Source organism: Macadamia integrifolia, unplaced genomic scaffold, assembly GCF_013358625.1.
Source record: "Macadamia integrifolia cultivar HAES 741 unplaced genomic scaffold, SCU_Mint_v3 scaffold837, whole genome shotgun sequence".
Taxonomy (NCBI): Eukaryota; Viridiplantae; Streptophyta; class Magnoliopsida; order Proteales; family Proteaceae; genus Macadamia; species Macadamia integrifolia.
In genome coordinates this window covers 133,910-161,069 of record NW_024870554.1, presented here as the reverse complement: position 1 = coordinate 161,069, position 27,160 = coordinate 133,910, and the positions used below count along the sequence as shown (strand labels likewise).

At 39.0% G+C, this 27,160-nt stretch overlaps 1 protein-coding gene across 1 annotated transcript; it reads left to right on the top strand.

Moving 5' to 3' along the window:
• Positions 1–1,226: 1,226 nt before the first annotated feature.
• Positions 1,227–26,253, top strand: LOC122070160 (ubiquitin-conjugating enzyme E2 28-like). Its single transcript, XM_042634281.1, has 5 exons — positions 1,227–1,541; positions 2,288–2,397; positions 14,974–15,101; positions 24,748–24,852; positions 25,888–26,253. The coding sequence occupies exons 2-5, from the start codon at positions 2,328–2,330 to the stop codon at positions 26,029–26,031; spliced, it is 447 nt and encodes a 148-aa protein (XP_042490215.1). The 5' UTR covers positions 1,227–1,541; positions 2,288–2,327; the 3' UTR covers positions 26,032–26,253.
• Positions 26,254–27,160: the final 907 nt, after the last annotated feature.

The window sequence follows — 27,160 nt, the reverse complement described above, 5'->3', positions numbered from 1 at the left end:
CGTCACTATTGTGGTATAAGTTAGGTAATAGAAGGGGAGAGAGTTTGAGCTTTATCACCGCTGCTCTGCTCTTCACGATCTGGACTGGATTGAACCTGTCTCCATCCCTGAACCACACAAAGTGTTGATCGCCTCGTTGGAGAAGGAAGAAGAAGCAGAGGATGGCGGAAAGACGTGACATGGACACACTCAGAAGCAGTAACAACCACATTGCTCTTCGCCATGAGGGCTTCAGGGCTGGAAGGGTGGGCTTTTACGTCATTGAATATGCTCCAACAATACCCTCTTCCTTTGACCTATTGCCATATGTTTAGTCAAAAGGGTAAAATTGTCATTTCAAATATTCACTTAACAAAGATTGATTGTAGGGGTGTGAATGTAATTTAGAATTATGTAAGAGGTGTCACTCTAATAGTGACATTCTCTAAGGGGTGACACTATAAATTTCCCCAAATTATATAGAGCTCTTGGTCATTAGAGGAAGTGAGACTTCATAGTAGTTTTGTAATTTAACATTGATTAGAAATTGATTAAATTTTATGGAAACCCCTTTATATGTCTTGCACCTTGATATGGAGAGATTATTTTTCAAACAATTACAAGATTAATCAAATTTTGAGTCTCAATTTACCAAGTTACCCACTCAATCTCTTTTGTACTATTATGAGTGCAACGGTTTCGAATTTATAATTAGGTTGAAATGGAGTAACTTTACCATTGCACTGAAGTCCTCAAAATAGGTTCGGGTATTGCAAAACTAACCAAAATAGAGCCTTCCTTTAAGTGGCATTTTAGGCATTAGAGATGGAGACAACAAAGGTGGTGCATGACGGTGGTGGACAAGGTGAGGGAGTAGTCAAAGGTGGGGGAGCCTACACTTTGAGTGGCTTATTTTGCAACCCAAAACATGATTTTGAATATTTTTGGCAACTGAAACATTAAGTAGGCAGTTTTGTAATCCTAATTCTGATTTTGAGCATTTATGTTACCTAAAATTTTAGATAAATAGTTTTGTAAAAGGAAATCGGAAAGTAAATAGTCATGAAGTTATTTATTTTTATCTTTGGTAGAAAGGGTACCGATTGAAGGGGCTAGAGGAGGGCTATAAGGATCGAAATTCCGCAGGCAAAGGGCAAGCGGTAAGTGCGACGCAGCTAGCTCTCCCTCTTTCATGGGAAGCAAACGTCGTGGAGAATAAAGAGCAACATTGTAACACAAAGGCACACAGAGTAGATGATATTATACATTCCAGCATAGGAGTAAAAGAATAGAACCGGGATCTCTATATAACATAGAGATAGAATACAGTAATAGGGATCTAGGAGAGAGCCTTTCTTTCCGGTAATTCTCTACGAGCGAGCCTGCCTAGGACGCCACAGAGAAGCAGACGTTATCTTAAAAACCAACTCACCCCTCACACCCCCACAAAAAGGAAAAAAGGAAGCAGACGGTACAACGATGCTCCGTCCCTCCTTCTCTGCTACTAAAACAGAAAACGAGTAACCCTAGACAGCTTCAGCCGAGAAATCTCCAACGTTCAGGTAATGCTTTCTAAACTTCATGCTTTCCGAACTCTCAAGGGCTATTTCGATTTATGCTGCTTCGGTTGTTGATTCGAATGTACTCATTATCCTGCGCTAATCCCTCATGTTTTGTTTCTGAGTTTTAGGGTTTTGATTTTGCTTCTGGTTGTGTTATAGTGTGATCTGTTGTTGGTAGTAATCTTGGGATATGCCAGATCTCCATGGCTGATGTGTATAATGCCTTGGATTTTGTTATTTGTTATGCTGCATCCTTTGGTTGATCGCGGTGTTGTTATGAGTTTCATGTTTCTGGTCTTGAATTGACATTCGTCTCAGACGAACAAAGCAGAATATTTATTCTAGGTTTTTTGTGTACTTCGTTGTATTTCAGCGGATCTGTTTGCTCTAATAACATTTTGCTCTTCTACTTTGAATTCTTTGCCCCTTTTTTCTTCTGGCCCCTGAAGCTTGGAGTAGGATGTCTCTTGTGTGTGTTGTGAGGGGTGGCTATGTTTGCTTTTTCGCTCTATGTATTTTTATTCAGGGTTTGTGGTCTTTTGGTGTTCCTTGCCGCAAATCCAGGATGTTACATTGTTTTTTTTTTTTTTTGTTCCATGCATGTTCGCATCATGACTAAATGCCTGCTTTGGTTTCTTTCAATGACACAAAGGCTTGCCAGATTTATTAAGAAAGATTTATGCTTTATGAAGTTCGATTATGCCTAGTTATGTCCTTGTAATTGACAAATTGCATCGCTTGTGCAGTGCTTGCTGACTCTTCTTTGTGGACTTGGTATACTTTGTTATGGCTTCAAAACGGATTCAGAAGGAGCTAAAGGACCTGCAGAAGGACCCTCCCACTTCCTGCAGTGCTGGTTGGTCCCGCCCCTCCTAGTTCCTCTTAATCAACTGACAATTCTCCCTTCTAAAATGACATTGTTAGGCTCCACCTCTGCTCACCTCAGTTGTTTTGAAAGTTCTCTTGTATATTTATCTGCCTTACGAAGGCTTGCAATGTTATGTTTTGGAACAGAAAGTGGAAATGGATGTTACATGCCCTTTCTTGGAATTTGTTTATACTGCCTTTCTATCTTTGCAATAATAGATTTTTGCATGGCACTGGCTTCTTACTTCTTGCTAGTGGCCACTATTAATATGAGGGTGATAGGCCTGGTGAGAAATCTTGGTGACCTGAACTTGGTTTGCTGTCTACGTTGGTTCCATGCATTGGCCAAGTTATCTCCAAGTCCTAACCATGTTGTAAATTTTAGCATACAAGCACTTCGCTACAAGATCAAATAGTTCCACCTGCACTTCAGATTTTCAATTTACAATTTTATGACTGAACGTATGTTGCCTAGTGTTATGTTGGTAAAAGTTAAAGAGTGACAGGTCATTCATGGTTTAGATTTTTTTTGTTTTCTTTATTTATAGATATTGCTATCTGTGCCCTAATTAGATGAAATCTTCAACTAGTAATTTTTTTTGTTGGGACCAAAGTAGTTGTACAGATCACCTAGTATCCATGAAATGTTTGTCATCATTTTGTACATTGGATGGCAGAAATCTCATCATCTCATGGGTCATAGTTTATGTTAAGATATGTACCACGATATGGTGAGTGTCCCTATCGTGGATGAGTTTTACTTCCTTTCTTTAGTCTATTTTTTTCCCTAGTTAGGATAGATCTCTACTTACTAATTAGGATAGACTTCCTATTTTATCTTGCTTGTGGCACAAAGCCTTAGTTTCCTAGTTTGATTGTACTATTTTGGGTGTTAATAAATATTGATGGTAGGGGGGACTGAAAAATATACTCGGCTGCTCCCTTCTTGCAGTCTCTCTTCTCTTCTTCTCTCTTCTTCTCTCTTCTTCTCTCTTAAATCTCTTTTTTCACTTCTCTTACTCTCTCAAGTTACTGGTTACAGATCTTGGGTTTGTAACATGGTATTAGAGCTGTAACCAGTAGCAGTTTTGAGAGTCGTTCCAAGGCCTTTTGCATCTGATGAAACTCTAGTTCTTATAAAAAGAAGAACTAGGGTTTGCGTGAAGATTATTTGTATAAATGACCTTTCTGCTGCTAATTCTACTGCTACTGATCCCCATGGTTGCTGATTTCTGCTATCGTTTTTGATCCAAGCCTCCATCATGGTGCTACTGCTACTCGGTTTCTTCTGGTTCTTCGACTGCAGCGGTGTTGCGTGATCCCAAATCTTTGCTAGTGGTGTTTGTTGTTGCTGGACCTACTACTTTGATTATCGTTGGTTCTTTGTATCGCTGTTGTGCTGTGGTTCGATTGCTTCGATTACTGATCCTGTTTTGGGCGATCTTTTAACTACTGCTTTTGGTTCAAATCTGCACTGGTTCGATGAAGCTATCATCTTGAACCAGAATCTGCTTTGTTCTGAATCGATTGCTGATAAAATCGAGTGGTCTGCTATTATTTTCTGTGGAATCAAGTGTGCCAGTGCCATAGTTTGTTGCATGAGGACTGAGGACTGAGGACTGAGGACTGAGGACTGAGGAAGAAAAATCTTCTTCTCTTCCATTGCTGCTGTATATGGTTACCGCCAAACCTGGGCTTAGAGATGTCGGTCTCCCTTGTTACAGCTTCTTTCGAGTTGATTCTTGATCTTCCTACGAAGGAAAGTGGTCACGACTCTATGCCTGAAATCTCAGGTGGAACTGTGGACTGTTGAGAGAGTTTTCACCTTCGATTCAAAGATGGTTCCATGCGTGGGGCTTGTGCGCAAGGTTGAAGAAGATGGCTTCTTCCACGATTCTTCTTCTTTGGGGTTTTATTTCTCTTAAAACTTAATTTTATTTCTTTTAAGTTGGTTTTCCATTAATGCCCCTACCTAATTTCCATATTAATAGCCCTCCTTTACTCATTATTTACACATTGCCATAAAGACACCCATCTCACACGTTACCTTATTTCAAGGCATCAAAACTTCTTTTTTATTTAGTTTCCCCTTTTAACCATATCATTGAGCCTCCTTTACCCTCTTATTTACGTATTGCCATTGAATTATTTCCCCTTCCTAGTTTACCCTTTGGCATTGGATTGTGATTTTAATTAAAGTTTCCTTTTATTACTAAATTGCCATTCCACTTTGGAACTTGTGATTAATTGCAATCGTGTCATTCCCTTTGCAATTTCAATTTATTTACCAATTGCCACCCATCTTTGAACACTTGAGATTTACCAAATTGCCATTACTATTATATATTTTCCTATCCTACGCCCTGTCACCTACCATGTACCCTCTTGGACACTGATAATTACGATTCTACCATCACCCTTTGTTATTTTCCTATTGTGCACTTGAGTGGGTCTATGCTGAACCTAATTGGGTATTTTGACCTCGCTTTCGCATCAATTGAGGATTGCATGATGTAATTTCAAAATTTTCATTGGGTATATGTGTGTGTGTGTGTGTGTGCCATTTTATTGCTTTGGTGGGCCCAAAATCACATCTTTGGAATTGACAAATTTTTTTTTTGGCACTGGGATTGGCATGTCATGGTAATTGGAGATTGTTTGTTCAACAATGCTACACATGAGGGGGAGATTAGAGTTATTATCTACTCAATTGCAGTTCTTATATTATCTGCTTTATTCTGCTACTTGCTTACCTCGGCACCTAATGTTGCTACTTGCTTACCTCGGCACTTAATGTTGCTACTTGTTTACCTCGGCACCTAATGCTGCTACTTGCTTACCTCGGCACCCTGATGTTGCTACTTGTACCTCGGCACCTAATGATGTACTTGCTTACCCTGGCACCTGATGCTGCTACTTAATACTTGGCAACCTGATGTTGCTTCTTGGTCCCCGACAACTTGATGTCGATATATGCTTATCCCCGTAACATGTTGTTGCTACTTCCTACCTACTACTTGCCTTCCTTGGGAAGCGCCTTTGATGCCACTAACTTTATGATGTGGATGATTGGAGTTCTCTCTGTGCTCTCTAGCATCTACCACTACTACTCAAGACCAGTGTTATGTTTAATTTTCTATTCTTGTTGGTCCAAGCTGGAAGTTTTCTTTTGATATATGTATATTCCAGCTTGAGGGGGAGTGTTAAGATATGTACCACGATATGGGGAGTGTCCCTATCGTGGATGAGTTTTACTTCCTTTAGTTTATTTCTTCCCCTAGTTAGGATAGATCTCTGCTTACTAATTAGGATAGACTTTCTATTTGATCTTGCTTGTGGCATAAGGACTCAGTTTCCTAGTTTGATTGTACTACTTTGGGTGTTAATAAATATTGATGGTAGGGGGGACTGAAAAATATACTCGGCTGCTCCCCTCTTGCAGTCTCTCTTCTCTTCTTCTCTCTTCTCTTACTCTCTCAAGTTACTGGTTACAGATCTTGGGTTTGTAACAATTTATTTTTCTTATTTATTTATTGAGGACCTTGATATGCTTGGTCAGGATGTCTTTTAAGTTGTGTTGACTGTGGATGATTTGGTTTTGGTCAGTAAGACTAATGCATGCCTTGTTTAAGGCTTTGGCTTAAATTTTGGTTTTGGCTTTAGTTTTTGGGGTTTATCGTTGTAATGGGCGGTATGGTTTGGGAGGGTGCATGGAAATTATTATTTTATTAGTCGTCCCATGTTGGTGGTGGTTGGATAATGGTTACTCTTATCCTAAGTTTTGAGTTAGTTTAGGGGGTGCAAGAAAAATTATTATTGTATTAGTGTCCTTACCTTTCTAGGTAGGAAAGTCTTAGTAGTTGAGTCAATCTGAGATATAATTTTGTTTCCGTAAATTAGTAATATAATCAACCCCCTCCACGATTTGGAAAGGTGTGAATTGATTTGGTTTGTTGTGGCCATTGATGGTTGAAGCTCTCTCACCCCTTTTTTTGTAAAGTATTTTCTCTCTCCCTCCCCACCTTAATTAGTTATTCATCTCTATTCTCTTTTCTTATTACTCCATCTCTCTCTCTCCTATTTTTCTTTCCCAATTTATTTCTCCCTTGTTACAATTTGGTTATCTTCTCTCTCTCCAGTTCTTATAAATGCTCCTTATTTTCCCTCTCACGTAATGACCTTTCTTCCTATCGCTAATTGTTTCCTGATCCTAAATATTGGTAACTTTCATTCATACTTGATCTCATTGTAGCCTTTACTTATCTCCTATTATCCATTAACCACCTTTTTTCTCTTCTTTATTCCTTTAACTTATTTGATTTCTGATTTATCCTGGAAATCAATAATTTAGAAATTGTGATTATTCTTTTGAAATCTGTCTGTTAGATTTGATGTCAGATGTAACTAAATCTAGCCATCAGATTAGAGTCTTCTTCATCCAATCATTAAATTATCCCATATCTTGCAGATCCATTAATCGATTTGCATCAGTTTGGTATCAAAGCCAAACCTGAAGCTCTTCATCATAGGGTTTGATCAATACATCTATGACATTATTTTCGATGAAAGATGATATTCATACACTCCAAGAGTATGAAGAGGCCATTTATATTTGAATATTCTAGACCAAGAACTATATTTGAATGTTATTATCCTATTCCTCCTGATCCAAATCAGCCCCATTATGATCCCGTTGACAAGATTGATGCAGAGGAATTGACTGATTGAAGATGTGGAGCACTGAAAAGCATATTCCAATTGGAGAGATATCTTGATGCTATTTACAAGGAGACTAAGGCAGTTCATTTCGTTTTGTTCTGTTTTGTTCAATCCTATACAAGGGCTCATAGGCCGACTAAAGGGGGGGGGGAGGTCTTGAAAAAGAGATGTGCCTTGCGGTCACTGCTTCGACTAGCATTACAATGACCAATTGTGCTCAGCAGTTATTGGCATCGACTTGTTCTTCCTCTACCAGTATTGGGTGTAAGGAAGCTGATCATTGCTAATTTTGATTGTGAGATGCATTGGATCATTATACCATCAAAGTCGACGATCATGGATTTTGATTGAGTGATGGTGGTGCTACGACACTGCAAAACTCTAGAATGTGTCTTTTCTAACATTGAGAGAATAACGCGGGCCCGATTTAAGGCTTGGTTTAAATTGGGGCTAGGTTTTAATATACTTTTGGGTTGGGCTTTAGTTTTTGGTATTTATAGCTATAATGGGTTGAAATATAAATCCCAAAAGTGGGATTTTAAGGAGAGTGTATGAAATTATTATTTTATTAGTGGGTCCCATGTTGGTGATGGTTGGGTAAGGATTTATCTTATCCTTAGTTAATTTGTATTGGTTTAAGAACTTTAGAGTCTTTAGCCATCTAGGTAGGGAAGTCTTAATAGTTAAGTCAATCTGGGAGTGTTTAATTTTGTTTGTATAATTAAGTAATTATTAGTAATATAATCAATCCTCTCTCTGTGGTTTGGAATGGAATGAATTGATTTGGTTTATTGTTGCCATTGATGGCTGAAGCTCTCTCCCATTGTTTGGTAAAGGATTTTCTCTCTCCTTCATCACCCCCATTGTTACTCATTTGTCTTCTCTTTTCTTATTACTCCATCGCATTTACTCGTTCTTTCTCCATTTATTTCTCCCTTATGATTTGGTCATCTTCTCTCTCTCCACTTCTTATCAATGCTCCCTATTTTCCTCTCTCACGTAATTACCTATCTTCCTATCATTAATTGCTACCTGATCCTAAATATTAGGAACTATCTTCCCTACTATCTCCTTAAGTCAGAACTAGACAGCTAAAGACTCTAAATTTACTAAACTAACTCTAGGACTAACAACTTAGGATAAGATAAATCCTTATCCAATCATTACCAGCCTTAAGACCCACTAAAAAAAAATTGTGCACCCTTTTAAAACCCAACTTTTGGATTTATTTTAGCCCATTTTAATGATAAATCCCCAAAACTAAAGCTCAATCTAAACCTATACTAAAACCTGGCCTAAATTTAAGCCAAGCCTTAAACTGACCTTGCATTATTGCCTACTTGTTTTATAAAAGACCCGCCCTCGAGTCTTCGAGTGTCATAGTACCACCATCACTTGATCAACATCCACAATTGTCGGTTTTGATGGTGCAATGATCCATCGCATCTCACAATCAAAATCAGCAACGATCGGATTCCTTACACCCAAGATTTGTGGAGGAAGAAGGAAATCAAATGTATCGATCTTCTTATAAACAACATCAAGTTGTGTCTCTCCGATTGGAATATGTTTTGGTGCTCTACATCTTTAATTAGTTCATTTGCTTCAATATGTCATCGAGATCATAAACAACCACTTCATACTCCCTTGGGATGTATAAATATCATCTTTAATGTAGTAAGTCATAGATATATTGATCAATTTCCATGATGAAGAGCCTCATTTTTGGCTCTGATATCAAACTAATGCAGATCAAGTGATGGGCTCACCAAAAGATTGAATGAAGATGATTCTTATTTTTAGGCAACATTTGGGGAAAATGATGGTCAGAAAAATCTGATGTTAGATCAAATAGTTGGATTTCAAAAGAATAATCTCCACATCTAAGCTATTAATTTCCAAGATAAAGAAGAAATAAAATATGGTAAATAACTAAGATCGATGAGCTGGAATAAAGGAGAGAGAAAGGGAGGTCGACGGATATTATGAGATAATGTAAAGGTAAGGGAAAATTTATATTTTACATAACCCATGGTGATCAAATATAAATGATAAATAATAATTACAAACAATTGAATTATAACTCACAATTATCATAATATAATCACATCTTACAAGCATAATAATAGAACCTCAAAAGAAAGGAAATCTCAGTACTCCACCACGTCTCACTGACACAACCTCAACCATTGTCGAGTCTCGATCCACTCCAGCTCAGGTTCCACCATCTAAAAACATAAATCCACAAGGGGTGAGCTTCACAAGCCCAGTGAGAGGGGTGAGCATGCAAGCACACACAATATCATAATGCCAACACACATAATAATATCCACAAATACACAACCACATAATCCATTTTATTTATAATATCCGTTCTAATTATTAAGTCTCAATATGTGGGTATAAGTGCTATAAGCAACGTAGGTGGTATCTCTTACCCTGTACATTGGGCCTCAGAGATACAAACTAGTTGTAAGCAGGAGTCAGCTAATCCCAGAAAGAACATCGGTCTCCCAACCAACCCCTAAATAGTAATCCCTGATAGTCATGGTCCTGGAATCCCACATCATCATCTGTCACCCATGCTGTCCGACAGTCATGCGTACAATACGTCGTACCATGTCGTGCCCTCTCAAGATATAGTATGTCGTATCGTAGTAGTCTTCTGTGACCTACCACCGAGTAGGATTAGCCAATACCTTACCCCTATTGGCAAAGGGGTTATAGCATTGGGATGTGATCCTAACCAAATGCATTTACATGCATCCATATCAATCATAGCATCCATCACACATCTGTGGCCATAATTGTAACACTGACCTTTGAACCCACGGTACCAGAAAGAACCTCGGCCACACCATGCCTTAGACCGTCAATATTACATCCATCACCACACAGCTAACATACCACACATCCACAAAACCACGATCACATCCAAGTCGGTAAAATCATGCAACATGTGAAATATATTATTTTATTTAAAATAAATCCATAACGTGGTAATCATCACATTCCACATGAGTAGGCAAAAACATAAAAAAATATATAAAACACTTAGTAAAATAAAACAAACACCCACTCACCTTGATACCCGAATCTGATGCCTTTTCGTTGAGTTCCCGTCCACGTGTATCCTTGTCGAATATCTTAGGTGCTTAATTAAACAATTAATATTTTAGGTTAGTTTCAGTATTCACTGTCCAAGGGCAACCCAACTTCCTAAACTCTTGTTGAATTCCCTTATTGGAATCCAAACTAACAGTTGGACAGAGGCATTGAATCCTGACCAACATCTCTCCCAACAACTTACCTAGTTAACCAACTTGACTCCCTAATCTCTATGTAGGTCACTAACCTAATCCGCACAATTTTGGAGTTCCTATTTGTCTAAACAGACCAAGCCATAGTACTTGGGTCATTAGACACCCATCAGTGGTAACTTGTGAGTTATCACAACCCTCAGCTGACTGGGTTGATTCCCATCGCATTCTTATTTCCTCTATACTATTCATTGTAAAGGTGTATGGTCTTACACGCCTTATGTACATTCCCTGACTATGGCAGTCTTCTCAGCCAATTTAGTGACAGGTTTAGGCTCCGAAACCCCTGCCACAGTCATCTGAACAAGGCTGAGTTTCACTAAACATGTATCAACTGGCCCCATCCTTGTGCAGGGTGCACCCAGAGCCAACCAACAACCATTTAGGGCTCTAAAACCCCAACCGGCAGGTTGACTAGGTAGTAACCGGTTGGCCGGTCCCCTCTTTTCTGCAGAATCCGATTCTGCAAAGGGCTGTACTGTACATCAAAACCCAGATTTGGGTTTAATTTCTCAATCCATGGTTTTGTTCATGCATATTTGGTCTGAAGATAGGGTTTACGCTTCAAATTGACCCATCCTTAAGATTAAATTGGCTAAACCCAAATCTATACATCCCATTCTGCAGAAATTTCAGACATTAAATAGGAATTGGGTCATTTTTGCAGAAGTGGATCAATTTCCCTATTTAGTCACTTAATTGGGGTTGTATACAAGTGTTTACAATCGCAAAATTTTTGTATTCCAGCCCTAATTAGACTTGTATCAGAATTTTAGGGAGGGAATTAGCTAAATTCTCATAGGGATAAATATGGACTGAATTCCTGTTCTAGGGTTTTGGCAGAATTTTGCCCATTCATCCATATTCCAGTTTCAATTACATAATTCCTTACTGGGAGAATAAAAACCCTAAGCTCTAGGGTTCACACGGACTGTCTTTTGACAAATTTCAGTCCCTAACCCTTCCAGAATTTGGGGCTTCTTCTACAGGGAAGCAAATTAGTTCATAGGGACTTGATTGCAATCCCCAATTTATTGAAAGTCCTAACCCTAGCGTGCTACTGCCATTAAAGAACAATTTCTTACCTTAATTCTGCAGGTACAACAGTAGTTATAACAGCCACATGCACAGTGATGGGGTATCCTTAGGGAAGAAAGGAGAAATCGCATAAAGTGGGGGAAGAGGATCACACACAATGCACAAATTCAACTAATTGTAAAATAAAATTCATTTTGTCCAAAACATTGAGTATATGCAAGTATTTAAAAAAAAAATAATAAGACCCCTTAGACTCTAACACTGAAACTGATTTCTACTTCTCTTACGTATCCTAATCCCAAACAAATATGATAAAATAAAAGACATACTAATAAATTAAACTACTACCAGCCCTTGTTGGACCAAAAACCTGGGCTGGACCGGTTCTTCTTGGCCCTAGGTTTCCACAGCCGGTCATGCTGGTCCAACCAGGTAAGTGCAGCTGTATCTGCATCAACTCCTCATCTGAAAAGAACTCGACTCCGTCGATGCGCCTGAAGAGAAAAGTACCAGCTGTCTTCTTGAGTTTGAGAGGAGGAAGATCCTTTGCTTAAAGGAACTTCATCTCAAGGCCACCATGTTGAAAAGAGTATGTATTCTCATATCCATAGTACTTGGTTTTCTTGTCGAACAACCATGGTCGCCCCAGAAGAATGTGATAGACTTTTAGAGGGAGAACATCACATTGAACCTGATCAATCAATCCACCAATGGAATACGTGAGCAAACACCTTTCAGTAATTTTCAGATTATTGTTGTTCACTCACCCAACCTTGTAGGGGTTCGGATGAGGCTCAGTTTTTAGACCCAACTTGCAAACATCAGCAACATTGGTACAACTACTGGGGTCAATCACCATATTACACAAGCTATCATTGCATCGCACCCTGGTCTGAAAGATACTATTACGGCGCTAATCGTCTTCCTCGAGAATCTTCTGTGTAGTCAAAAGATGATTGATCATATAGAATGGTTGAGGCTCACCGTCACTGTCACCATTATTAATCTCATTAGGCTCACAATCACATTCAACCTCCAGATTTGTTCCTGTTTTTGGCTGCTCTTCTGGTGCATATGGTATAAAATTGTCCTTATCGATGTATGCTAACAACTGGTTAGGGCATTGATTAGCTCTATGCCTATACCCCTTGCATTGGAAACATTGAATAACCTCCTTTGATAATACTGAGTTCTTGTCATAACCACGCTGAGGTGAGGAGTATGGATGATTAGGCCGTGAAGATGACATATCTAAATCACGTCGAGGTGGAGAACATGGCCGGTTGGGTCGTGAAGATGCTATAGATGAAGCACTAGCCTCTGTGGTTTGCTGATTGACTTTTCCTGTGGAGATGACTGTGGCTGAAGCCGCTGAATAGAACTAAGACCTCTAGGAAAAACATCTGTAAATTGCCTCCGATTGTATGAGCGTTTCAAACTTTCCTCAACCTGATATCCTACTTGTATGGCTTCTTCCATTATAAGCAGTCGGCTAGATGCAAGGGCGGCACTAAGTTGAGGGTGCATCGGCTTCTTCAATAGAAGCTTGCATCGATCTCATAGAAGCTTGCATAGATTCTATCATTGTCTCAAGGGAAGTGACATCGGTAGTGGGAGCTTCAAATTTTGCATCAGTTTCTCCCTTATAGGAGTTCAGCTGTTGAACAACTTCACTATTGGCTACCATGGTGGAGATGGGGCAAGATTAGACTCCAATATGATGGCTAAAATAGTAAATAAAGGAGGTTTAAAGAGCAATGGTAGAATGGTAAATAACAATTTTTTTTTGCAGGGATGGCAAAACTGTATATGCTGAAATTCAATTCAAGTCACAAAGGGATGTCACGTGTGGGTGCAGGGGTATACTTGGAAGTGAAAAATTGGACAAAAAGTGGATAATGGAGAGAGGGAGGGCTATTGCTGGAAGTTCACAAGTGTTTAAAGAAAAAAATAGGAATAAAAGGAGATCGTGGGTTGAGGGTTTGGTTTACCGACCAAAAGGAGGACTCTGATGGAAACTAGCGAGTGTTTCTCTCTATCGACCTAAAGGAACCAACGCTTGGGAGTGACGATACTCGAAGAAGTCCTATGGAAACTAGGTACTCCTGTTTTCGCCTCTCTCTACTCTCCTCTCGTCTTCTCTTCTTCTACTTCTTACGTATCCTATCCCAAACAAATATGATAAATTAAAAAAGATATATTAATAAACTAAACTACTACCAGCCCTTGTTGGACCAAAAACCTGGACTGGGCCGGACCGGTTCTTCTTGGCCCTAGGCTTCTATAGCCGGTTATGCTGGTCCAACGAGGTAAGTGCAGCTGTATCTGCCTCACACAACCTTCCTTCTTTTCTTCCTCCTTTCTCTTCTCTTCTTCTTCCTTTTGTTGCTGTTCACCGAATTATACAACAACTAAATGAGGTGAACAATGACTAAGGATCTGTTTTATAACTCAACCAAAGGGTCCTTAAGGCACGTTTGGATGAACACCCTAAACTGAAAAGTAATTCTTAAAACTTCTTCTAAAAACATAAAACTATTTAAAATCTAATTCCCTTTGATGGACCCCACTAAATACTGACATATTAGGTTGGATTTGGTCAGCATTAGAACCTCTACATGGTGGGTAAGTGCGAGGCTCAGGGGTGTAGGGATGTGGGCCCCACAAAGAAAACCCAATTTTTCAGTATTATGCCAACCAAACCGCCTGGCCGATTGCCTTATTTTTGGCCTTCCAGCAGACTAATCCTCTGTCTTACATTACCTGACATGTGTGGGGCCATTCCCACAACTTTTGACTATTTTACCTCTCCTACTTGACTATTAAATCTGCCAATTTCTCCCTTCTATTGCTATACATGTGTGATCCGTAAGATAACAGCCTATTGCCCTTGTGCCAGTTAGGTTCCGACATTGGGGAACAGTTGCTTCAAAATTCAATGTGTTACAAGTTGTCACACCCTGCGTTTCCAAGCCAAGGTATGCGGCACTAGATACCTTACTGTACTAGTCAACCTGAACCACCAAGATCTAATGTAGAGATGAACTTACACAAGTACAAAATCTTCTACCAAATCAGAGTACGCATTGATACTTTTATTCTAGTGGTAATGCTTCTTATCTTAGTACTTTGATTTTTATACACGATATTGTTGGATACAACTTGATACTTTTATTCTAGTGCTAATGCTTCTTATCTTAGTACTTGGAACCCATTTATGGTTGCAACATTTCGCTTATGATTACATGTGTTTATAATTTGTGTTTTAAACTTTGGATCCATTATACCTGTGGGCATTATGATAATACTTTAGATTTTATTATTTTTGGTTCTTTATTGCTACTATTTTTTTTTTTTTCGCTGCAGTTAATATGTTTAGTTGGGGCTTTAAGGAAGTTCTATATCTTTGTATTGTGTTTGTGTCCAATTGTCCATAAAAATCATTTGGAGCTGCAGTTGGATGACTTTGAATATGTACTTATTTGTAGGGCCTGTAGCTGAGGACATGTTCCACTGGCAAGCAACAATTATGGGCCCCGCAGACAGCCCATTTGCTGGGGGTGTGTTTCTCGTAACCATTCACTTCCCCCCAGATTACCCTTTCAAGCCCCCTAAGGTAAATTACAGCTACTTACGTCTATATGAAAAATATTAATATATGCTTTTATTTAAGAAGGGTAAAGCAAAATTTCCTACAAATGCTTTTGTTAAAGCACAGTTGAGCAATATTTTTATCTCCTATGAATTGTGAAATTGCAGAGAGCATTTTAATCTGTCTGAATTTTCTTGGGTTATGGTTATGCCATGTCAAAAACACAAAAACATGTATTATGACTTCACTGGATGAAATTTTCTCTTTTGAATTTTGAAATTGCAGAGAACATTTCAGATCTTTCTGGATTTTCTTGGGTTGTGCTTATTCCATGCAAAAACATGTATGATGATTATGCTGATGCCATGTCGAAAACATGTATGGTGATCTTTGTAAATTGACTGGATTGTGAATCCCCCCTCCCTTTCTTCTACCCGTAAATGGTTGCTTCAGCTGTTATATTTCCTCAAAACGATTAGTAAAATTATGGTTCTTTTTATTTTCTGGCTTTTATTTGAATCCAGTAAGTCTTCTGAAATGTTCATTCGAAGTGGGAGTACTGCAACCTTCCTTTGACCTTGTGACCAAGTGGTGTGAAGTTGAGGGATGCAAATTGGAAAAAAAAGGAAAGTTTGAGGTTCAGTGGATTCAATGGGTTAAAAAAATGTGAAAAGCTTGTGTTTAAATGCTAATTTGTACTGTTGCACGTTACTATATCCTAGGTGATACTCTAAAAACGAGTGGGTTCTACAAGTACTTTTTATTGGTAAATAGAAAAAATATTTCATAGTATTTTAATTTTTTGAAAATGCATCTTGAGGTAATTTTATCCAATCAATTTGTTTTAATTCTTGGGTTTGAGAGGTGGAGAAAAAATTGGAGGAAAAGAAAATATATAATTGGAGAATGGTAGAATCATTAACTTATAAGTACCAAAGTGAGTACATCAGATAATTCATTCATGGAAGTAACAATCTATTAATTCATGAATTTATTAGGTATTTTTTCTTTAAATTTTATCTTAGCAGGAAAGAATTTTATTCCTTCCTAGTAACATTTTTTTTTTTGGGTGAATAATAAATTCATTACCAAAGAGGGAAGGAATTTTTTTTTTTTTTTTGGGGGGGGTTTTGGGGTGGGAAGCAAACCAATACAAAAGCATAAGCAGGTAAGCCCAGTAACATTTAAAAAAGAAAGTATAAAGTCCCTTTACAATCTTCCCCCTTCCCCCCAATGTACTGGTGGGGAATTCTGTGCTTCGTAGTTTAGGCTTGTTTGCGAGTGGCATCCTATTTTCCTTTCAATTTTCACAAGTGAACATGGGCAGAGAAGAATTGTATCGCCTTATAACATTTTTGTATGCCTACTTTCTATTTTTTCTTTATGATTTGGGTCAGCTTACTAAAATACTAATAGACATCTGTTAAGATAGTGACTGGTTGGTATGTACTATCTGGTAATGCAACATTTTTGTACTACCATGGCAAACAATTCCCCAGTTGGCTGACCAGGTGGGGGGGGTGGGATCCCTGGTTGGGTCACCTACTTCTGCCACACAGAAGAGGGATGCTGCAAATCTGGCTGTTGGATATGTAGGGAATGGTCTGGATAGGCATCTTACCAACTTTCAGACCCAGGTGATAACATACTCTCCTATGTATGTCCATGTACTCTCTCCATGCACCCGTCTCGAATTTCTGGATTTATCAATGTCTGCTTGCCATGTGGTGGACTAACTTTTGGCTGCCACTTGACATTTGAATGGGTGACTAATGCAGGAACATAATCACGACCTTTGGATGGGGCTTTTTTCTCAATTTTGAACTCTTGATATGTACTTTGTATTTAATAGTGTAGGCTAAATGCATAGAATAGTTGATTTTGAGTCTTTTTTAGAGTATTGATAGTAATAGTTACAGGGCTGATTAGCTTTTGCTAGGAAGTTATTCTATTTTAAATTATATTAGAGAGCTGTCTTGTGGGGCCATCCTAGTCTTGGGATCTGTTTAGAAGGGTTATTGAAGTTGTTTAAGTTATACAGGAAGCTTTATTACTTGTTTTGGAAGAAGTTGAGGTGCATTTAATCCCTTGAATCGATAGCTAATGAATAGAAGACTTTTTTATTTAAAACTAGTTGTGAGCTCTCTCTGCTCACAGTACTGTTGACATACTGTTCATTACCCCTATTCTCTCTCTGTGCATCTGTGTCCCATGATCTATTCTCTCCCTTACTTCTCTTCCTTTATTCCTCTCTTCCATTATTTCTTCCCTTTTCTTCTATATCATTAATCATACTTTAATTTCATCAAGGTATTACTATGAAGAAATAGCAGAAGCCCATCTTCTTTGAATGATATGTTTTGTTGCTAATAGATACTGCAGGGGCGCCCCTGTTATCAAATTTTCAGATTCTGATCACAGCTTATTTGGGGCCTGTCTGCATCTGAGATCCATAATCCATTGAATTATTAGACTGCATCAGGGACCTAGGAGTTTATCTATCCACAAATTTTTAGTGTGGTCCAACCTGCCACATAAATTAGGCATCCATCTGCACAGATTCCTTATGTAGCATGAGACCAGGTCCCCAGGAAGCCTCTCTAGTACTTTTTTTTTTTTTTGGATGAATACCTCCCTAGTACTTTAATTTCACCAACAAAAGGAAAAAGAAAACAAAAGAGAACTGCAATACTAAACAAATATGAGCACAAAGATCCCCATTTTGTTGAGATAAGGCTTGGTTGAGTTGTCAACATGGAATACCCATATGACTTGAATATGCAAGGCCAGCTTACATGACTCTAAACCTCTAGGATCTTCAGGCGAGAATTAACAAGGCTTTGTGTAGCTTACCCCATTATGACACATTAGCAATCTAGGACATGCCTACAACTGAGAAGTATGGTTATTTTTACTAAGAAAATTTTGTCCCAGTAGAATCGGTGATCTCAAAACTCAAAGATATGTAAACAACTATGAGTAAAGGCCATTGAGAAAAGAAAACTCTTTTGCAAACTTCTGTTCACTCTAGAAGCATTTGGCTGGGGGGGGGGAATTATGTGTACAAAGATGAGATATGGGAGAATGTTTTCTGCCCGGGAGTGTAGGGGCTGCACCCAGACACAGTCGGGTAAAATGATTACCCAGCCCCCCATTAAATTTGATGCTTCTAGGTGCTTTCCCATTGGCCCCCATGATGGTGCAGCCCCCTACACTCCCGGACAAAAAACATTCTCACGTAAGCTTTATATATATATATATATATATATTGGGCTCATGGGGAGGTATAGAGATATCAAGAAGGATATCCATATGGTCTTTATTGAATTGGAAAAAGCCTATGACAGAGTGATGCGGATCCTGATTCCAAAGACTGAAATCGGATTGCTTAGGGCCCACAAAATGACATTTCTCAATTTAATGATTGGGGGGTAATCTTGTAAATTAAGGAACACTCAAGCACTTAAAAGAGTAGAAAATAATTAATAGGGTCAGACTATAATAGAAAATAGAAGGGGAGGGGTATTCTGAAATTACTGATAAAATCAGGACAAAAGAAGAACAAGTGAAGGGCAATATGGTCAAACCAAGGGTTTAAAGCCCTAAAGAGCCCACGACTCTTCCATCTTCTTCTCCTCGTTGTGAGAACCAGAAACCAGCGGAACTCAAGAGCAACTCTTGCATTCAGACTCAATCGACTCTAAAATTCAAGAATAAGGATCGCCCATACCCATGGAACTGAACCAGCAACAACAAATCTCGAGCTTAACTGCAGGTCGAGTCACATACTTCTGGAACTGAAACCAGCGGTAGTTGCAGGCCTTAGCCTATTGCTATTTTAGGTATGGAAAATATATAGCAGGGGAATAGGGAAGAGGATTGGAAGAAGAAGAAGATAAGAAAGGGAAGAGAGAAAAAGAATTTCAGAGTGGAAGAAAGAGGATATTGGTACCCATGGCAACCATGGTTCACACCCAAAATTCTCAACCAAGTTCTAATTCTCCAAAATTCTAAAAACTTGAAATTTCTCCATCGATTACATGTCCAATATAAAGGAAAAATCAAACAATTATTGGCAACTACTTGAAAGGAAACTATTCTAAAATTAGAAGCTAGCTAATTTCAAAAGAAATTGTTTCTAAAACAAAAGAAAATCAAATCAAAAGATTAATTTTTCCTAAGTCCATCGCCCAACTGCATCAGTTCTCCCGGTCTTAAAAGAACTCGACTCCGTCGAGGTAGGTCGTGCTCTCAAGATTCCTTGTAAGTTGTTCGCTGATGAGGTGGCACGTATCTCGAAGTAGAAGATGGGAACATAACACCAAGAGGAGGGAGAGTAGGTTGACGTGTCACTGGAGCAGGAGTCGGTTGACGTGACATGTCTGATAATGCGTGTGGTCTCATTAAGTACATACGACCTCCTTGCTTCACCTTGATGGTGTTTTGTGCACCATCATAGAGAATGCCTGCATGTTGCTGCCAAGGTCGCCCTAGAAGAATGTCGCAATGCGCCAATGGGGTGACCAAACAGGTGACATGGTACTGTAGTGGCCCAAACTGTAGATGTACTCGAACAACTGCAGTGGCCTCTTCTTGAGCTGTGGGTCTAAACATTGCACGTGAATCTTCTTGAAAAGCTGCTTCTGTGGAAGGTTGTGTGCTCGAACAAACTTAGCAGATACAAAGTTTTTTCTGCCCCAGTATAAACAACTGCATAAACATTAGTGGAGTCGGAGCCGTATAGGACAGTACCCTTCTGTCTGAAGAGAGGAGCCTTGTCAACTATTCTGTTTGAAACGGATGAAAGACTAGCTGAATGAGCTTCTACATTCTCATCATCATAGTCGAACATATCATCTTCCTCGAGAAGATAAGGATATAAATCAGACTCATATTCAATCTTCTCTGTCGGTTGCTTCTCTACTGCATTCACAGAATGAGTCCTATTGGGACACTTGTTGGAGTAGTGACCCTTCTCGCCACAACTGTGGCATCTGATGTTCTTCACCCCATCACTGTCCTTGATGAACTCTGACCTTTTTTTTTCAACTCTACGAGTTTCAGACTTCTTTTCTTCCATACTTGGTGGTCTATAAACTGAAGAAGTTTTGAGCATACTCTTCTAATAAATGGACTTCTCTTCAGTTGTCTTGGCATGAGCCGCTGTCACATCAACGGACCTGAAATCAGTGTTAGCCAACTCGAGTCGGATCTTAGTATTTAGTCCACTGATATATCTCATCACCCGTTGCTGGTCTGTTTCCTGAAGTCGACACCTTTAAGACAGTTTGTGGAACTCAAGGGTATAGGAATCCACATCCTTATTACCTTGTTGCAAGTTAAGCAGTTTATGGAACATCACCTTCTCATAATTAAGAGAAACAAATTTTTCAGTCAGAATCTGCTTCATGACCTCCCAATTGGTAACGAGTCCAAGTCTTTTGACAAACCTTGCATGTAGTACATCATCTCACCATAAACATGCATACCCAATAAATTTGGTGAGGATGAGTTCACACTTTTTCTCATCTAGAAGAGACTTATATGCAAAAATCCTCTCAACTTTGGTAAGCCAGTCAAGAAATTCCTCAGTTCCCTTTTCACCACTGAACTCTGGAACCTCAACTTTGATGCCATAATCTCTATTAGAAAATTGTCAGGTAACATCTTGGGGTAGGGGTGTCAATTCCTAAACCGAACCGGTAAAACTGGCCGGATCAAACCGATAACAACACGGACCGAACCGAACCAAAGCCTTATTGGTTCGGTTCGGTTCGGTTTGGAGTATTGCAACCCCAAAACCAAACCGAACTTCATCGGAAACCGGATGAACCCGAAACCAAACCGAAACCGGCTCAAAACCCGGACCGAAACTGAAACCAAACCGGTAAGAAACCTAAACACTCCAAAATTCATTAAAAAAAATCAAAATTTGCGTAGTTTTGTATACATTTGTATGGAAAGTCGAATCCAAACTGGACCAAAAACCAAAACCAACCCGATTACAAATCGATTTAAGAAACCGAAGACAAACCGAAACCAAACTGAAACCGGAATTTCCTTATTGGTTCGGTTTCGGTTTCAGCTTTCCCACACCCAAATCGACTCAACCCGGACCGAAACCGAGCCGGACCGACCGATTGACACCCCTATCTTGGGGTATAAATGGATCACGTTGCACTTGGTGTGGTGTATCTTCAATCTGTAGGGCATTAAACTGAGGAGGTGGTGTAGATGGTCCTTCATCGACTCGTGTTTCAGACTTTTGCATAAAGGCAAGAATCTTAGCGAGGGCACTTTGAGTCTCGTTCATGAACTTGTCATATTTTGCTTCATTCTGCCCCCAACCCTGGCATTAGTTTCTTGTTGGTTCTCAAGTATCTCACGATACAACTTGTGCAACTTAGCATTGGTGATGTGACTTGTCATGGTTAGAGAGGGCAGAAAATTTGCTCTGATACCACTTGATGCGGATCCGGATTCCAAAGACTGAAATTGGATTGCTTAGGGCCCACAAAATGACATTTCTCAATTTAATGATTGGGGGGTAATCTTGTAAATTCAGGAACACTCAAGCACTTAAAAGAGTAGAAAATAATTAATAGGGTTAGACTATAATAGAAAATAGAAGAGGAGGGGTATTCTGAAATTACTGATAAAATCAGGACAAAAGAAGAACAAGTGAAGGGCAATATGGTCAAACCAGGGGTTTAAAGCCCTAAACAGCCCACGACTCTTCCATCTTTTTCTCCTCGTCGTGAGAACCAGAAACCAGCGGAACTCAAGAGCAACTCTTGCATTCAGACTCAATCGACTCTAAAATTCAAGAATAAGGATCGCCCATACCCATGGAGCTGAACCAGCAACAACAAATCTCGAGCTTAACTGCAGGTCGAGTCACTTACTTCTGGAACTGAAACCAGCGGTAGTTGCAGGCCTTAGCCTATTGCTATTTCAGGTATGGAAAATATATAGCAGGGGAATAGGGAAGAGGATTGGAAGAAGATAAGAAAGGGAAGAGAAAAAGAATTTCAGAGGGGAAGAAAGAGGAAATCGGTACCTATGGCAACCATGGTTCACACCCAAAATTCTCAACAAAGTTCTGATTCTCCAAAATTCTAAAAACTTGAAATTTCCCCATCGATTATATGTCCAATGTAAAAGAAATATCAAACAATTAATGGCAATTACTTGAAAGGAAACTATTCTAAAATTAGAAGCTAGCTAATTTCAAAAGAAATTGTTTCTAAAACAAAAGAAAATCAAATCAAAAGATTAATTTTTCCTAAGTCCATCGCCCAACTGCATCAACTCTCCCGATCTAAAAAGAACTCGACTCTGTCGAGTTAGATCGTGCTCCCAAGATTCCCTTGTAAGTTGCTCACTGATGAGGTGGCACGTATCTCGAAGCAAAAGATGGGAACATAACATCAACAAAGTTCTAATTCTCCAAAATTCTAAATACTTGAAATTTCTCCATCGATTACATGTCCAATATAAAGGAAAAATCAAACAATTAATGACAATTACTTGAAAGGAAACTATTATAAAATTAGAAACTAGCTAATTTCAAAGAAATTGTTTCTAAAGCAAAAGAAAATCAAATCAAAAGATTAATTTTTCCTAAGTCCATCGCACAACTGCATCAACTCTCCCGGTCTAAAAAGAACTCGACTCTGTCGAGTTAGATCGTGCTCCCAAGATTCTCTTGTAAGTTGCCCGCTGATGAGGTGGTACGTATCTCGAAGCAGAAGATGGAAACATAACATCAAGAGGAGGGAAAGTAGGTTGACGTGTCATTGGAGCAGGAGTCAGTCGACGACATGGCATATCTGATAATGCGTGTGGCCTCATTAAGTACATACGACCTTGTTTCACCTTGATGGTGTTCTGTGTGCCATCATAGAGAATGTCTGCGTGTCGTTGCCAAGGTCGCCCTCGAAGAATGTCGCAGTGCGCCAATGGTGTGACCAAACAGGTGACATGGTACTATAGTGGTCCAAACTGTAGATGTACTCGAGCAACTGCATTGGCCTCTTTGTTTGAGATGGTATGGTCATGTTCAACGAAGGCCGAGGGACACCCCAGCATGTAGTAGTGATATGATGCCGATTGATGGAGCTAAAAGAACTAGGTGCAGACCTAAAATGATCATAGGCGAAGTTGTGAAAAATGACATGCATGGTTTGTGTCTTATACCAAGTATGACCTCGGATAAAGCATATTGGAGAGCAAGGATCCATGTTGCCGATCCCATTTAGCGGATAGTCTCATGACTTGTTGGGTTATGCCTCTTTCTTCTTACTCTCCTCTTTCATTTGTTTTTTTCGTCAATTTTCATTTTCACTTCTCTTCTTATTCTCCCTCCCTACTCAGTTATGCATCTCTTCGTCCCCCTTTCTCTGTTTAGACCACAGTTTTTCCTACTTGGTTTCGTGGCCCATTTAGCTGACCCCCATTAAGTTGGAATAAGGCTTAGTTTGTTGTTGTTGGAGTTGCAGAATATGTGTACAGTAATAGTGCTAAATGTGAATATATTTATTAGAATATCCTAAAACAATAATTTTTTGTTGTTATAAAAGGCTTATTAACTTATTACGGAACGAAGTTTGTTAATTTTCAAGTTATTTATATTGTTATTATTTTTATTATTATCAAAGACATACTTATTGAATTGATAGTCCTGATTTATAAGACAGTAGAAACTTCTCTCTTCCTTGAGCAATGCCATCATCATTCTTTACTTAGTTTAGTTTTTGATTTGGAATTTGCCATGTTGATGAGGAGCATAATGCGAAAAACATGTTATTTAATATGACAAGAGTTTCAAACGTGTAGGGAGGAGAGAAATAGGTTGGGGCTGAAGTAATTGGCTTTGTTGGTTTTTGTTATTTTTGAGATGCATGAAATCTCACTAATTGGTTTTCTCAGAGGTAGTTTAGGTAGTATGAAACGTCAATTAACTTGTTTTTATTAGTCATAAGAGGTATTTTAGATATTGTAAAAGTGTCTGGTCTGGATGGTCATAGGAGTGTGGGTTATTGTTGTTTAGGTGATGTTAGGATTCCTGGATTGCATTTTATAATGAATGCGTATTTGTAAGCTTGTTCTCCTGGATTCATGGTGTGAATGCAGGCTTTTTTTCCATTCTAGGTGGATTCATGGATATAGAGAATATTTTTTTTACTCTGTGTCTCTGTCTTATAATTTCTTGTGTCCTGTTATATTCTGAACTTGTTAAAAGGCTAATAACCGATGGTAAAAAGAACTCAAGATAACTGTTTATCTTAAAACCGTAAACCCAACCATTCCAGGCATCTGCTATGACTGTCCAGCCAGTCATCGCCCTCTCTCCAACCAGTTACCAAGAAACCTGGAGAAGTTTCTCTTTCAGGAAGTGGCTATTTTATTACTTCCAATAAATATTCCTTCGTTAACTTGAGTCCTTTTTAGATGCCTACTGAATCTGCATTTTCTTTTAATTCAAAGAAGCCATCCCTCCATTCCAATTCCTTTGTGAGTTCCGTGTTTCCAAGTGTTTAAAGATGATCCATCAAATGACATATATCTTCTTTTTTTGGTAAAGGATTTAATATTCTATTTTAATGTATATCAATTTCATTTATTTGCTTTGGATAACTCGGAGAATCTAAAATAAGAATCTTGTCAGGTTGCTTTCCGTACCAAAGTTTTCCATCCTAACATCAACAGCAACGGAAGTATCTGCCTCGATATTCTCAAAGAGCAGTGGAGCCCAGCCCTTACAATATCCAAGGTGACGTGCTTGTATAATCCATGCTACTGTTTTATGGTCAATTTCCACAACTGATATCGATTCAGACCACATTCCCTTCTTGAACCTTTACTGGCTCAAACAACCCTTGGAGGGTTGACCCTTATTGGTGTTCACAGGATTCAAATGCTTCAAACTGATTGTCCAAGTCAAACTTGTATTTGGATGGCAGTCTGACATTCCGATTATGTTCCTGACTCCCTAATCTTTACCACTGTGATTTGTCTTCCCTGGATCCTGGTACCTGGGATTTGTTAGATTTGGATGCTTTGTTCACATTTTGGGTCTGGCAGTAATTATCAAATCACCAAGAGTGATGAACACTGTTGCCCATGCTATTACCATCATTTCATGGAGTCAACAGCGGGTGGTTGAATAGTGTAGGTGCCACCTGCATCTTTTCAAGGACTACCATCCAAGGTTGTAGAACAGTTTAGTACTTTATTGTGCTTTCCCCTTTGTAATCAGGCTTTGTTTGTTTGAATGCTAATTATTTTATGGGATCTGTCAAAAACCAATATAAATTTGCACAAGGATTAAGACGTTTTTTTTTTTTTTTTTTTTTTTTTTTTTTTTTGGGGGGGGTTGGGGGGGAGGTGGGTTGTTGGACATTTTACTGCAAGTCTGCAATGCAATACAAAAGTTGGAAAACAATCTCTATTTTAACATTCAGGATTTTGTTTTTCCAAAATAGGAATTGACTTGATCGTTTATAGTTTGACACACTTGGCACCCATGGAGGAATCAACCCTATCATAGGGCATTGGGGCATGTTTTTTTCGCTCACTCGATGATGCTCAAATGTGCTTATGTGTCATGTCCAATCCAAAAAATGGCAAATAGCAGGAAAAATAGAATAAATTCTTCGGAATAATTATTTTCCAGGAGAATAATTTAGGTTGAACAATCAGGACTTAATGTGAATCATTGCTTGCCCTGGCAAGAAAAAGGTTGTCCCGGTTGCTGTAATATTTGGTTGGCTTATCTTATTCTTTTAACTAGATTTGAGTCTTGCAGGTCCTGCTATCAATCTGCTCACTTCTTACCGATCCAAATCCTGATGATCCCTTGGTGCCAGAGATTGCTCACATGTACAAGACTGACAGGGCCAAGTATGAGTCAACTGCTCGGGCTTGGACCCAGAAATATGCCATGGGATAGAACCCTTGATATGTCTCTTTCTAGGATTTTACTGGTTCAGTTTCTATCAGTAAATAAGGGGAAAATGATAGGATGGCTAGAAATTGTGAACTTAGTGGGGCACTTAGTGCCTTCTATAATTTAAGGTGGTTCTGGTTGGAGTGTATGTGAATTTATTGTGAAATGGGATATGTGCTAGTATATGATCTATATAAAGCTTATGAGTCTGGGTTCCATGTTAAATTTGGTGGTTTTATCTTTTGATCTTAAAATGGTTCAAATTTTAAAAAAAGAGTTGTGAAATAAAAATTCCCCCCTTGTTGGATGCCTCCACACATTCTCATTGGCTCCTACGCTGGGGCTAAAAAAATAAATAAAAAGACAAGATTTGCCATGACTAGGTTCAACTTGCATGAATCATCAGGTTTTGAAAATGCGAGTCAGGGTAAATGACATGGTATTCCAATCTTTGATTTCTTCACTAACATTCATCTCCATCATGAAACCCTGCTGCCTAATCCCCTCAGAACCCGTGCATCTTTGTGTATTATTTCTTCCTTTCTTTTGAGCTGTTGAACCGATCCTTGGAAATTAAAATGATTCGTTTTAACTTTGACCCAATGGGGGAAAAGAAGGGGGTGTTTGTACCGTAAATTTATTAAAAGGTTTAGGGGAAAGTCTGGGCACGCCGCGAGGGTGCCTAGGTCTCTCTCCCACCCCTTGGAAAGGGCAACCCTACGCCTCATGCCTCCCGCCCATTGGTTGAAGCCCCTAATGTGCCTGGAGCTGGTGGCGTGTCCGCCCTTTGCAAAACCCATCAAACGGAAGCCTTGGGATTGGAAAAGTGATGCATTGTAAAAGACTTGAAGATACGTGATAGATTTTACCTATGATGCCTGCGAATTCCCTTGCGTCATTGTACAGTAAAATAGAAAATTTATAATACCTAAACGTGCTGTGGAGGCTTGTGAACCACATGCAGTAGCGAGATCCGATGCATTTTCTGTTTCTATTCTTCTTCTTTTTCTTCCACAGAAGCAATACTAAAAATGGAATTACAGAGATTGAAGATCGTAAGTTTTTTTTACCAAAAATAAATCGTTTCTCATAAGAAGGGCCGGTACAGACTACTTCTGTGGAGATCTATGAG